The sequence below is a fragment of the Perca fluviatilis genome, chromosome 14, assembly GCF_010015445.1.
Source record: "Perca fluviatilis chromosome 14, GENO_Pfluv_1.0, whole genome shotgun sequence".
Classification (NCBI taxonomy): domain Eukaryota; kingdom Metazoa; phylum Chordata; class Actinopteri; order Perciformes; family Percidae; genus Perca; species Perca fluviatilis.
Genome location: NC_053125.1, coordinates 16005222 through 16019602, shown reverse-complemented (window position 1 = coordinate 16019602; position 14381 = coordinate 16005222). Strand labels below are relative to the sequence as shown.

Genomic DNA, 14381 nt, shown 5'->3' with positions numbered 1-14381 from the left:
GCAGTGGTGTGTTTTTGCTGTCAAGAGTACACCTCCCCATCAGAGGTCATAAGCAAAAAAAGTTACCACACAAACCAACTAAATACGTTGTTTTTTTAATCAAGAGTGAGTACAAAATATCACAATAAAAACATAATAGATGTCAGGTTGCAGGCTGGATGTTTGAGCGGTATTTTCAAGACGAGTATTTTTATCGAGGGTCCCAGCTTTGAATCACAGACTGCCAGGAAATACTGTATGTAGCTGGTTAAGATGAACATGTTCCACCTTCAACCATTACAGAAGCTCCACTATTCAGTATCTGCCTGTGCGATGGAATGACACACTCATAAGTCACATGCCTTTTGCATTGAAATGCAGCCAGCAGGTCACTGTGACCCGGTTGTTGATTCAGCTGTTGTCAAAGCCAAATATCTGTGATTTACAAAAAGTACAAAGTGCTTATGCAAGCAATGATTGTATCATCTGAAAATGCACTTGAGTAGCAAGTGTTGTGTCCCTTCCCAGTAACGGATTGCACTGATGGAAAGTCCTGAGGCTGAAAATAGAGTTGCTGGAAACCGTGCTGGTGTCTGCAGCTCTTTTAGAGCTATTGCTGTGCTCGTAACACAGAGTGGAGCTGCTAATCATTAAGAAATTCACTTTCTTTAACCCCCTGAGGTCTAAGGGCATTTTCACATATCTTCTTAATTTTACCTTATTAATCGCTTAATCGCTTGGAAGCGTCCGGTGCGTCTTTCCTCCTCAGAGGGTTAACTCATAAATCTATATCCACAAATTACACAGTGTAAAGACCAACAATCATTTGCTATTCGGAAAATACACCAATATGCATAACAAAAGCAGAAATACTGAAGAACTTATTTTCATTACCTGAGGCTCTGTCTTGTAGAGCGTCTGTTTACTGAGTAAACAAGCAGTACTATACACATAATGTCATGTGTAGCCGTAGTATGTACTCACTGTTATACTGTATAGAGATGGACATACACAATGCACAGACAGCAGAAGGGGCAGGGGGGTCAATAGTGAATTAATCCAGCCATGCTGATCAGCTGAATATAAATTAAATGAGGATAGTGAGGATTATTCATGTATGTGCAAAATGTAACTGAACAGAATCACATTCATTTTACATTCACATGAACTAAGAAAATAAAAAAATAAAAAATTCTGTTTCCTTGTCAAGTATGCAAAAGTTGATGTGTAATAATAAAACATTTGACATTCTCTTTCATATTTCCTATTTTGCATGCCATCCTACTGTGCATGTAAAGCAACCTCACATCTGTATGTGTTTCAGTGTTTACTAAGCATTGCTAAGCAAGCATTAAAATAAAGTGAGGAACTAACTGGCCCCTTTATGCAGTCAGAGTTTTCACAGTAAGCGTCTTTCTTCTTCTTTGGGTCTCAATCTCTGAGGTATAATGCAAACACATGGAGCAGCATGATGGTGTCTTCAGTTAGGCGCCGTCGTTGTATTGGCTCAACTGAAGAGTATCAACAAGGCTCTTGAACCCTTAACCTACACAGTCTTGCGGATATTTGGTTACTTCATCTGTCAGATCATTGACGCCTTTGTGATTCTTGTCAGAAAACACACTATTCATCAGTTTCAACTCTGAATGTAAACCCTCATCTTTGTCATCAAGTGAGCGTCTTTGAGGGGGCAGTGGGTCTGTGCAGGAGAAGTAGTGAGGCAGGGTGGCCATGGTCAAAGTACTGAGAATGACGAAACTGCCTGCTACCATGAAGGAAGCGATGTAGTTTCCTGTGATATCCTTGAGCAACCCTTAAGACATGAGACAGGAGAAAATATTGTCACAAGAACAAAAGGGCATAAATATGTTGCATGGCAAGTATAAGAAATACCTAAATTCAAACCAAACAAAAGTGTGCGTATAAAACTGACTGATGAAGTGCATAATGCTAGCCTCATGCTAATTAAGAAAAACATTAATTGCAATATATACTAGAAGAAGCCCTGATTACTCTAAAGCCATGTGTGTTGTGTTTAGTCATTCATAAATCCAAACAGAGAAGCTTCTTCTGTTTTGTTACTGTGACACTCTTTCAACTAAATTACAACAAAAAGTACCACTGAGATATTTGTTTCTGAATTTCCACATCACAGAGGGGAAACATGTGGGGAGAAACTTAAAGTGCCCATATTATGCTCATTTCAGGTTCAGAATTGTATTTAGAGGTTGTACCAGAATAGGTTTACATGGTTTCATTTTCAAAAAACACTATATTTTTGTTGTACTGCACACTGCTGCAGCTCCTCTTTTCACCCTGTGTGTTGAGCTTTCTGTTTTAAGCCCTATTCGCACGGGATAAGTATTACCTGGTGACCTCCAGTAATTTGTAATAATTGCGGAGGTTGTCTGTGATCTTAATCCCGTGCGAATCGGTCATGTCTGTAATTTGTAAAGTAATAATTCCCCCGCAAATGACCTACCATATTTCGCCGAAAACGGAGGTCCTGTGATAATATTAGTCCCGTGCGAATCGGCATCTCTGATTTGTCCAGGATTTGGCTGGGCTTTTTGTTTTTTCAAGGTACCTATTTCCTTCTTTTTCGCCTTTTTATCCATCTTTGCGAAGAATGGAGGGTGCGTTAAGGTGTTTTGACAGTGTTTTGGGTGCTGGGTCAGTCGCTGCACATCATATACAATTTGCAGAAAGAGAAAGATGAAAACCACCACAAGTGCAAAGACAAAAGAATGATTAGATGGCGATGGATGACATGTATAGCAGCATGCGGGAAATATATTTTTGTTTGTATCATACATCTAGAGATAACGACAAGACATCTCCAAGCCATAGCTTATCAAAAATAATGCACAATCGCGAGGGGCTCACTTCATAATTAGATGTTAATGTTACAAATAAATCAAGCTAATAGATTTTAACCTGGTGAAATGTTTTGTTTTATCCATCTAACCGGACCCTGCTTGACACCACCCGGGAGAAAAAGTGAGAGAAAGAAAAGGAGAGGTCGCGAGTTCGGATGATGACTGACTACCGGTTGAGATTGTGTGCGTGTGTGTCCTCGAGATCTGACCACACACAAACACACGTAGCAGAGCTACCCACACCCATGTTTCTACTGTTGCTTAATGTCAGTAAATTCGAGTAAAATCACAGGCTTCGCTTATCCCGTTCGAATGCGCCAGATGAAACTCAGACGTGGGTGGGTAATTTATAATTCACACGAGGTCCCTAGATAATACTTATCCCGTGCGAATAGGGCTTTAGCTACAGAGTGAGGCATCGCACTTCTATCCCGTCTTTGTTGGGATTCACACGTGCAGTAGCTAGGTAAGGATCACATCAGCTAGCTGTTTGTTTCTACAACTTCAGTCAGTACAAGGCAGGATAAGACGGGAGACTTCTTCTAAATGAGGGCGCACTTCCAACTTTCCATGGAATACCTGCAGAACAGGGACATGGAAGTAGTTCCTTTGTAGATTATGGCGAACTAGTGTGTGTTGTAGCAGTGTTTTGCCATTGAGAACGAGCTAGCATGCTACGGTTAGCCACCTCGTCTCGGCTACTGACATAGAAAGCCCTGCAGATTTTGAACAGCTCACTCGGAGACTGAAGGCAGGTTACATTCAGAAACCCGTATATCACTCAAAACAGCATGGATGGTTTTTTTCAAAGTTTGTATGCATGTGAAAGCACCAGAGACACAAAATAACACCCCAAATCCCAGAAAAAGTGATTTTTTTCATAATATGGGCACTTTAAACTAAACAGCAGATGTTTTTTTTTTTACTTGTCAAACACAGGTGTAGTTAATGACATTAATTGCTGCTGGAGCACAGCCATTGTTATGGTTATCTGTGTCACCTGTGCTTTGCCTAGGATAACAACACAACATGTCTGATGTGAAAAGTCTGAGAATGGCGCTCTGATTCTAGCAACGGTATCAAGGTTCAGGATAACAAGATTTATTAAGAAACTAGAAGGGCATATGAGAACGCAGGCCTCTGGCAAGGCATGCCCTATCTCACAATGTTAATGGCGTGTGAATTTTTTTCCAGTCGGGAAAAAAAAATGTTGGGATTATTTCCGACACCACACGACTGCAGCACAAACGCCCTATCTCGCAATGTTACCGGAAGTGAAAAATAATTTGTGTTTCCGGCCCGTGATTCGGATGTGCTCCAAAATTTAGCGGGTTCTCCCTTGGCCCATGCTACACCTTTCCACCAAGTTTCATGAAAATCGGACCCAGTGTCCATCATTTTTATTATGTTCTACTGAAGAAAAGTTCCTACTTTTTTAAATGCTTTAAAGCTACAGCGCGTAGTTTCTGTCGCTCCCATGAGGAATTATACGTAATGACAACAACACTGTCACGGGCGTCCACATGATACAAGCCTTCTGTGATCGCGCAAGCTCCACAAATTAAATTCCGTTGATCCCCATTGTATTGTGATGGAGACATAAATCTCTGAGACGCATTCTATCTCAATCTGGCTGATCAAATTATCTGATTGTCCACATATCAATAGAGGTTAGGTAAGAAACTTTTCTGTAATTTGGGTGTACTGACCCTTTAAGACATTCTGCTCTAACTATGTCCGCTATAGTGTATGTCAGAACCTAAAAAAAAAATAAAAAACTTTAAAGGAAAAGTACTACTGGCTGACCCTAATTGCCGATACTCAATTAATGTTTGACTCTTTTTGCTTCAGTGTGTTAACTTGTGTACATTGACTGATTTAGGACACTTTAGATAACATGAAACAAGGTGACATGACCTACATTGGGAGATATAGTTATGGAGTCTGAAGTAAACAATGTCTTCTCCTTTAATGCGCTCGTACCTGACATAGGTGTCCCAAGCAGTCCTGCGCCGCTCTCGATGAGCTGCAGCAGCCCGAGGCCCCCCATCATGCGCTCCACACCCACAATCTTGGGCACCACCGCGAAGACCAGAGAGGTCAACGCCCCGGAGCAGAAGCCGTAGAGGAGGCTGATCCCAATCAGTGCAGTGTAGGAACCCGACAAGGAGCTCACAGGCAGCAACATGATGAACACTCCTGCCAGCGTTGTCCACATGGTCAGTAAATGAATCAGCCGAAAGTGACGTAGGTCTGAGAACCATCCTGACACTACGCGGCCCAAAATGTCTGTAACACCGGCAGCTGACATGACAAAAGCAGCTTGGTACTCTGAGAAGCCAGCTTGGCGGCTGTGGGCCACCAGGTGGAAATACGGCACAAAGTAGCCGACGTTAAGAAGAGTGACGGCCAACGTGTAGGTGATATAAGGCCTCTCGAGGAGCAGCGACAGCTCCAGGTAGGAGGAGACTCGATTCAGCACTGAAGCACGCGATGACCTGCTCTCTGAATCCACCTGTGGAGAGCGAAAAGAAACAGTCAACATCTTTTTTAATTGACACAGAAGCTTCAGTCGCGGTTAACTTAAAGGACTAGTTCAGCACGGAATGTAAGCGAGATCATTTCGTGTGAGCTACACCTTTTACTGCACACACATAACTATAGCAGAGTGATTTTTGAGGTTATGATATGTGGCGGCGGTGAACAGCACTTGGTTAGTTAAATTCTCTGCGGGAAACGGAGCAGCTTCCCTTCACGTAGAACAACGTATTGTGTCAAGAATGATGATACTGAGTCCAACTTCTCTGCTGTGTGTCTATAAGCTGGTACAACAGATGAAGACAGTAGTGCCCTGTCCCACCTTTGCTGGGGCTTTAGAGTGCCGCTGAGGGTGGATGAGAGCCCCGCAGGCTACAATATTGAGGCTGAGACCCCCCAGAATCAGAAGGGCCCCTCGCCAGGCGTACATCTCCACCAGCAGCTGGAAGAGCGGGTTGAATGCGAAGGAGGACAGGCCGATGCTGGAGAACCCCAGTCCCAACACCAGGGTGCGCCGGCGAGTGAAGTGAGCCATGACTGTAGCTACCATGGGAGTAAAGATCAGCCCCCAGCCCAAACCTGGAGGGGAGGGGAGGGAAGACCAACAGTGAGAGGACAATTAACTTGGTTTACGGTTAACTCGGTAAACAAAGATGGCCCGCTTTACAAAGTAAGTAAATAGATTATGTTTTCTCCTCATTGTCCCAGAGGAAGAATAACTAAAACAGTTGTTTTAAGACTCTGTTACCGGAAATAAGACCCATGGTGAGGTAGAGGTGAATAAGACAGGTGGCCTGCGAGGCAAGTATGAGGCCGAGTCCTGCGAGAACGCCCCCGGTCATCACCACCACCCGAGCATCATATGCGTTACATAGTGCTGCACCCAGCGGACCTGCAAAACAAACATCTTCATTAGTCACGGATATATAGCATTAACCCACAAAATCGACAAGTGCATACGATCGGCCAACAAAATTGGCTGACAAAAATGAATGTGTCAAACAAAATGTGAAGGTCTTTTTAAATCAATAATCCACTTTTGTTTTTGACTTTTCAGGTTGTTAAAATCCTCTTATTCTACACAGTATCATACATATTATGCATCAGCTTGTCCCAGCACTTCATTGAAGCTACGTGATGTTAACACTGAGTGAAATATTTTAAACCCAAGGCACCATGTTGTTTTTTTTTATGTACAATGGAAATCAAACATTTCTAGATGACTCATTTTTTCCCCAAACTCAAATATTTGGCATCTTTGGAAATTTTGGAGTCTCCACTACAATTTCCAACCAGTTCGGTGAGTTTGAACAATTTTTGGCTGTGCAGCATGAGTTTGTAATGAGTGACCCACTGGTGCTTGTTAAAGGGTTAATGAGTTGCAGCCATCCGTCTATCTATATCTGTTTCTCTTTAGTTACAGCATTACTCTTCCTGTGTGATTAGTATAGATTTTAATAAGATAAATGACACATGATCATGTCTGTTACTTGGATAACAGAATTGCAACTGGTACTGCAAAGACTAGCTAATTAATCATTTATCAGGCTGCTTTTCTCAGTTTCTCATGTCCACAGATGAGTCAATGATGAAAATAATTGTTAGTTGTAGCCACCGTTACTAACAACACATTCATAAATACTTTAACACAGCACACAACACATATTCACAAAGTGACTCACTGAAGAACTGCTGTGCTGCCAGGCCCGTGGATGAGATCCAGGAGATGGCCTGAGCGCTCTCCTCAAAGTACTGGACAAACTCCACAAAGAAGATCCCCAAGCTACGCATCAGGCCGAACACGAGGCTTGTGCTGACGAACAGGGCGCCGACCAGCACCCAGCCCCAGCCTCCATCCGGGCCCTCGGCTTCATCGCTCCGGCCCTCTACTTTGGGTTTGTTGTTGGTCATGTCTAAGTGAGATTTATCTCTTAAAATAAAAGCAGAGTGAGGAGGATAGATTAGATGTGAAAGGAAGCACAGAGATACTAGTGTCAGGAAATGCAAGTGATAGCTCTCTCCTTTAGTGCAGAACAAGTCTTAGATACTGTCTGTGGTCAATAGCCATTAATGGTTAACTTCCCTCAGGCCAATAGATTCCCTGATTGTGACATGTTAGTTAGTGTAACTAGGTTGCTTAACTAGTTTCTATTGAGAACAAGATATAGGTGAGAGGTGAACTCTGACTGCTGTTGCGTTGATGGATCAGTTGTAAAGAAATAGTTGCATGTTCAATAGTGAAAGAGAACGCTCTTTAATTAACTTTTACTAGGTTTTACAGTGGTAGTCTACAGAAGTGACAGCAAATTCAAAAGGTAGTAACATGCAGTTGTGCGAAATTTCTTCGGTGACATTTTCAAGTTATTGTCATTCTTCACTTGTTTTTTAGCAGTGTCAAATAGCTTATTTCTTCATTTATGTCATCATTAATGCAGTAATAAGACTACAGTGGCAGTCATAAGTTAATGAACCCATGCTAAAGTTGACTAAAAAGAGGAATAAAAAAATCATGTTTTGGAAACTGATCTTACAGTTTTTTTCGATTGCTAAACAACAGTGGGCACAACTGGAGTCACATGTGCAAAACTCAAACCACAGTCTGCATTACCAACAGTCACCTGAGCTAAACAGTTCACATCACCTGCAAAACTCATTCAAAGCAACACAACTCTTAACACACATCTCAAAACAGGCTCAGGGCAGCCAGACACTATGCACAAGCCTCACTGAGATAACACACACACACTGTCACTCAGAACACACTTAGTAGAAAACACTAGCATCAAACACCAATACACAAATTACAAACTTTCTCATCTTTACAGTTTGAACAATTTGAGTGACTTTACACTACTCAATAGTTTATTTAAGGAAAAGATATAGATTTATAATATATCAATTTTTACGTAAGGTAAACAAGAAGGAATGAAAATCAGCAGTTTGCTTCAATATAGTATTTTGTCTCTAGTAATGTATGGAATTACTGGGAAAATAAACTAAAGGTACATAACAGTAACAGGGTATATAAGTAATAGTGTGACTAATCCTGCTTCTCTCCAGCATCATGTGGCAAGTTTTCTTCATCACACTGGATATCTGCATCAACTCTAAATACAAATGAATGTGGTGTTTCCATTGCTTTCACCTCCATTACTTTCTGAAAAACAAGTGTGCAGTTTTACTATTGTAAAGATATAGTGTTTTTCACTTTTTTTTAAAGCTGTGTACATAACCTCAGACATCTTACCTGGACATATTGGTATCTTTGCTCTTTTACCTGTTTCTCTCAAACGGTACAGTGTATAATTGTTTCATTCTTATTTGGTGTTTGTATACAAAAAAAGACTTTCTGAGCTTCCTCTGTATAAATACTGTATATGTTCACTAACTAGTCTAAAACAAGACACCTGCTTAGGCTTTCAGCTAAAATTCCAATCAGTGTTTGATAAGCACCAGACTGAAATCCATTCTGTTTTGAATGTGTGGTTAACAGTTTTGACAGCAGTGTGTTAGCATTTGAACAAAGTGCTGTAAATCCACAGTGTTGTGCACATTGTGGTTAAAGTCATGGGATAAGTGTGTAGAGTTTTGAAAACTGTGTTCAAGCAATGAAAAACAAACTAGAGTTTGGTCCACATGAACTGCTGCTGTGCAGACTGTAGTTAGAGTTTTGCACATGTGACTTCAGGGGTCCGTTCCAGGAAGGAGGTTTAACAAACTCTGAGTCTAACCCTGATCTCTGAGTTGATTTACCCTGAGATGGGAAACTCTGAGTTTTCGGTTCCAGAAAGATGTTAAAGCGTGTCCACGATGGTGGATGTTAGTGATATGAGGATGGATAAGGTATCTACATATCTAATGGACTGTGAAAAAATGTGGAAATGAAAATACATTTAGTTGGGATGTAATACAGTTTTTTCATCAACAGGATCGTCGACAAAAGGACATGACATGTTTGAGAAAAAAACTTTTATAATCTGCCTAACAAGTTTTTTTATTCATGCAGATAACAAACTGCATTAAAATGTGCCTGATACAGACTGAATGAATGAATGAGGAAATGAGAGAGAAGAAACTTTGTGTTTCTGTCAGTCTCCTCCCTCTGACACTGCGTCAGAGGGAGGAGACTGAGAGAAACTTGAGGTTTCTTGAAGAAAACCTGCTCCCAACCAGGTTAGGTTCACAGGCTCAGTTACCATAGCAACTGACTCTGAGGTTAAGTTACCTCTCTTTCGGAAACGGAAAACCCAGAGTTTCCCTCATCTCAGGGTTAACAAACTCAGAGTTTTCACTAAACCTACTTTCTGGAACGGACTCCAGTTGTGCCCACTGTCGTTTAGCAATCGAAAAAAAACTGTAATGCCTTAATTAAAAAAATGAGGAAAAATCCAACCTTTAAGGACACCAATTTTCTTTGTGAATGAATAATGTAGCGTAAATAAATAAATGTTCTTCCTTAACATACAGTGGGCATAAGTAAGTACACCCCATATGTTAAATTCCCATAGAGGCAGGCAGATTTTTATTTTTAAAGGCCAGTTATTTCATGGATCCAGGATACTATGCATCCTGATAAAGTTCCCTTGGCCTTTGGAATTAAAATAGCCCCACATCATCACATACCCTTCACCATACCTACAGATTGACATGGTTTTATTTCAGTTAGACTAATAGCTGGTTTGATTTGCATTGAGAGATGATTTTATGGAAAGTACCCCATGCAATGTGATGATGTGGGGCTATTTTAATTCCAAAGGCTAAGGGAACTTTAACAGGATGCATAGTATCCTGGATCCATGAAATAAAAATCTGCCTGCCTCTATGGGAATTTACAGTTTTTTCCAACTGCTTACACACAAAATCTTTTCATGTCACACGGTTTTTGAAACCTCTCACTCAAAGTGCAAAACTACACAGCAAATCTCCAAAACCATAAGCTATTTCTCAGCCTTTCACTCCGTTTTCAATTGCATAAAACACTTTTTTCAAAACATTACACACAATTCTCTACCCAAGACACAAACATCTAACAGGAAGTGACTTGCTTTCCTTTTCTAAACACAACCAATCAAAATGCTACACTTATTTACCAGGGCACACACACTCCTCACATTTGCAAAAACATTAGGTCATAACTGAACACTAACCAATCACTGCTTTAGTATAGGCCTATACATAGGTCAAAGGTCAGATTACCTGTTTTGAACAATGGATGCCAACAATAGACAGAGAGCAAGGGGAGGAGGAGGGAGAGACAGGGGACAACAACGAGGAGGAGGAGGAAGGAAGAAGAGGAAGAAGGAGAGCCATCTCTGATGAGATCAGGGCCACACTTACAGTTTTTTCCAACTGCTTACACACAAAATCTTTTCATGTCACACGATTTTTGAAACCTCTCACTCAAAGTGCAAAACTACACAGCAAATCTCCAAAACCATAAGCTATTTCTCAGCCTTTCACTCAGTTTTCAATTGCATAAAACACTTTTTTCAAAACATTAAACACAATTCTCTACCTAAGACACAAAAATCTAACAAGAAGTGACTTGCTATCCATTTCTAAACACAACCAATCAAAATGCTACACTTATTTACCAGGGCACACACACACACTCCTCACATGTGCAAACACATTATGTCATAACTGAACACTAACCAATCATTGCTTTAGTATAGGCCTATACAGAGGCCAAAGGTCAGATTACCTGTTTGGAACAATGGATGCCAACAATAGACAGAGAGTAAGGGGAGTAGGAGGAAGAGACAGGGGATAACAACGAGGAGGAGGAGGAGAGGAAAAGGAAAAAGAAAGGAGAGCCATTTCTGATGAGATCAGGGAGAGAAGCCCATCTTGAGTAGCTTTACAGTGGCGTCCATACTGCATGCAACTATCTAATGACTATTTCAGCATTACAAATCAATCAGACTTTGTTGTGCACAAAGTGCATACAATTCTGCTACCCCGACACACACAAGCACGCACAAACACTCACAACACACACACACACACACACACAACACACACACACACACACACACACACACAAAAACAAAACACACTTATTCAAAAAATGATACCTTTGGTTTACATATGTTTATACTTTTTTTTTCTTGTTTCATGCTACTGTATACAACACTGGGCTACTCTTACAGACGTAATGTTTTGCCCAATAAATATTTTCTGTTTTACTGTAACATTACATTGTTTTTTACAGTGCACTTTTCAACCACTTTCAGCAGACTACTTTCTCTCTAGAACATTGTAGATATAGCCTATGAAAGACAAAAGAGCTTTAGATTTAGAACAACAGTGTGTACATGGTATATCCAAAAATTTACTATTATGAAAAAAGTGTTTGCCATTTGATGCAAATGCTTCATTTTGAGATGTGTTTATGGTATTTTGAATGCAGTGTTTCATTTTGAAGGAGATGTGAGGCATTTTGCATTTTGTGTGTGCAGTTTTGGGAATTGTGTGTAGAGTTTTGAAAAAAGGAGACATAGTTTTTAAAACGTGTGTAAGCAGTTGGAAAAAACTGTATTCATCATGTGATCAACCACAGATTGACCATGAGAGAAGTCCATCTTGAGTAGCTTTACAGTGGCGTCCATACTGTGTGCAACTATCTAATGACTATTTCAGCATTACAAATCAATCAGACTTTATTTTGCACAAAGTGCATACAATTCCCCCCCTCGCCCCGATACACAAGCACACACACACACACACACACACACACACACACACACACACACACACACACACACACACACACACACACACACACAAACATATTCTTTATTCTAAAAATGATACCTTTGGTTTACATATGTTTGTACTTTTGTTTTCTTGTTTCATGTTACTGTATACAACACCGTGCTACTCTTACAAATGTAATGTTTTGCCCAAACAATATTATCTGTTTTACTGTAACATTACATTGTTTTTTACAGTGCACTTTTCAACCACTTTCAGCAGATTACTTTCTCTCTAGAATTTTGTAAATATAGATATAAGCCTATGAAAGACAAAAGAGCTTTAGATTTAGAAAAACAGTGTATACATGGTATATCCAAAAATTTACTATTATGAAAAAAGTGTTTGCCATTTGATGCAAATGCTTCATTTTGAGATGTGTTTATGGTATTTTGAATGCAGTGTTTCATTTTGAAGGAGATGTGAGGCATTTTGCATTTTGTGTGTGCAGTTTTAGGAATTGTGTGTAGAGTTTTGAAAAAAGGAGACATAGTTTTGAAAACGTGTGTAAGCAGTTGGAAAAAACTGTAAAATAGGGGTGTACTTACTTATGCCCCCTGTATTTTAAGGAAGAACATTTATTTATTTAAAGGTTGGATTTTTCCTCATTTTTTTAATTAAGGCATTAAGATCAATTTCCAAAAGATGTTTTTTTTATTGCTCTTTTTAGTCAACAATAGCAAGGGTTCATAAACTTATGAGTGCTACTGTATTTGCAAAATGATGATATTGTCGTCTATTAGCCACACATAGGCCACTGCACATGCACCTGCAGGTGTTTATGAACGATTTGAAAAGTCAGATGCACTTTTGTATGTTCCTTCTAACCATGACTTTCTATGTAAGATGTATACATTTGATGTATGGAATAGTTCTGTGTCAACAATTGTTAAATTACACTCTCATAAAGCTGTATAGTGAGTTAATAATGTATCCCATCAAAATGGGAAAATGTGATGCTTATGTTCACATGTCAAAACTGCTCATTTAAAAAAAGTGCTTCACTAAAGCAGCACTATGAGCCTGAACTTATGTATTTGTGTTGTAGCTTTTGTGTTTGTGTTGTAGCTTTTGTGTTTGTGTGTAGCTTTTGTATTTGTGTTGTAGCTTTTGTGTTTGTGTTGTGGCTTTTGTATTTGTGTTACTGTAATCTGTCTCGGCCACCGATGTGCTCTCAACATGCAATACTGTGTTTTATTTGTCCTGCAGCTGCTTTCTGTTAACTTCACTGCAAAACATGTTTGATCTCAACACTTTGAGAGGAAATAAAAAATAACAATGTGTAAGTGTGAACCCTTCTTAAGTGATGATAACACTTTTTATATCTGCACATATAGTTACAAATATACTATGTAAAACCAGACGTATACCATGTAATTCTGATTATTTTTATTATTAGCAGTATTTTCCCCTCTGTTGCTCAATTTGGTGAGTTTTGTAGTGAGTTAAAAATAAGCCAAAGCAACAAGTAGCACAGCACAGTGATGTGATCCATTCCTAACCTAATGCCACTCACTTCGCTGTTGCAGGAATTACGGGAATTTGCACTCTTAAAACACAGCCTTAGATTTCAAATTAGTTTGTAGGCTGTTGTGTATCTCTATAGCGTCATGCCTTTCCTGCAAGCAGTTGCAGCCATTCACGATTACCACCTGTGACGTAGACCTTACACTGCGCTTGCGCGCTGTTTGTCACACTCAGCTGTAGGCTATTGGACACAAACAATCTTCGAAACTATAGTCATATTTTTGCTGACATATGTGATAATTATTATGTAATCGTAAATTGTTCTTCAACTGTTGCTAACAATGTATGTGCTGCCTGTAGCGATATGAGTGATGTTAACGTTTACTGTGAAAAATTAACCGTTTCATAACCATAACCCGTGACTAAAACAGAAACCTAAATAAATGCCAACGTCCGTCCGTTACTATTCAAGGATTTAAGACGCTTTCAGGTTAAAAAAAATAAATAAAAGCTTCATTTTAATTCGACCCTACTCACCATCGGTCTGTCAGCTTTCTCCGGAGCAGCACATGGTCCACACAGTCTCCAAGTTCACTGTAGCAGATAGTCACTACAGCAGTATAACGGCCAGGCCGGACAACGCTCTATCACACGGCACGAGCAACGGGGGGAAAAGTTCAACAGTCGCATCACAGCAAGGAGTTAACCGTGCGCGTGCGCAGTCTTCACGTGGGCGCGCGCATTCGGCATATTATGTCATAA

At 40.0% G+C, this 14381-nt stretch overlaps 1 protein-coding gene across 1 annotated transcript; it reads right to left on the bottom strand.

Moving 5' to 3' along the window:
* Positions 1-79: 79 nt before the first annotated feature.
* slc16a13 (solute carrier family 16 member 13) lies at positions 80-14300 on the bottom strand. The gene is made up of 6 exons (XM_039821473.1): positions 14157-14300; positions 7079-7326; positions 6145-6288; positions 5719-5975; positions 4842-5373; positions 80-1792 (listed from the first exon to the last, which is right to left on the bottom strand). The coding sequence occupies exons 2-6, from the start codon at positions 7305-7307 to the stop codon at positions 1521-1523; spliced, it is 1434 nt and encodes a 477-aa protein (XP_039677407.1). The 5' UTR covers positions 7308-7326; positions 14157-14300; the 3' UTR covers positions 80-1520.
* Positions 14301-14381: the final 81 nt, after the last annotated feature.

What these genes read in the sequence shown, in the direction of transcription:
- slc16a13 (XM_039821473.1), bottom strand. Translation starts at nt 7,307, where the DNA reads ATGACCAACAACAAACCCAAAGTAGAGGGCCGGAGCGATGAAGCCGAG. An exon ending in CACCATGGGTCTTATTTCCG is followed by an intron (nt 5,976 to 6,144) that starts GTAACAGAGTCT and finishes CCTCCCCTCCAG; the next exon opens with GTTTGGGCTGGGGGCTGATC. An exon ending in GCTTGGGACACCTATGTCAG is followed by an intron (nt 1,793 to 4,841) that starts GTACGAGCGCAT and finishes TCATGTCTTAAG; the next exon opens with GGTTGCTCAAGGATATCACA.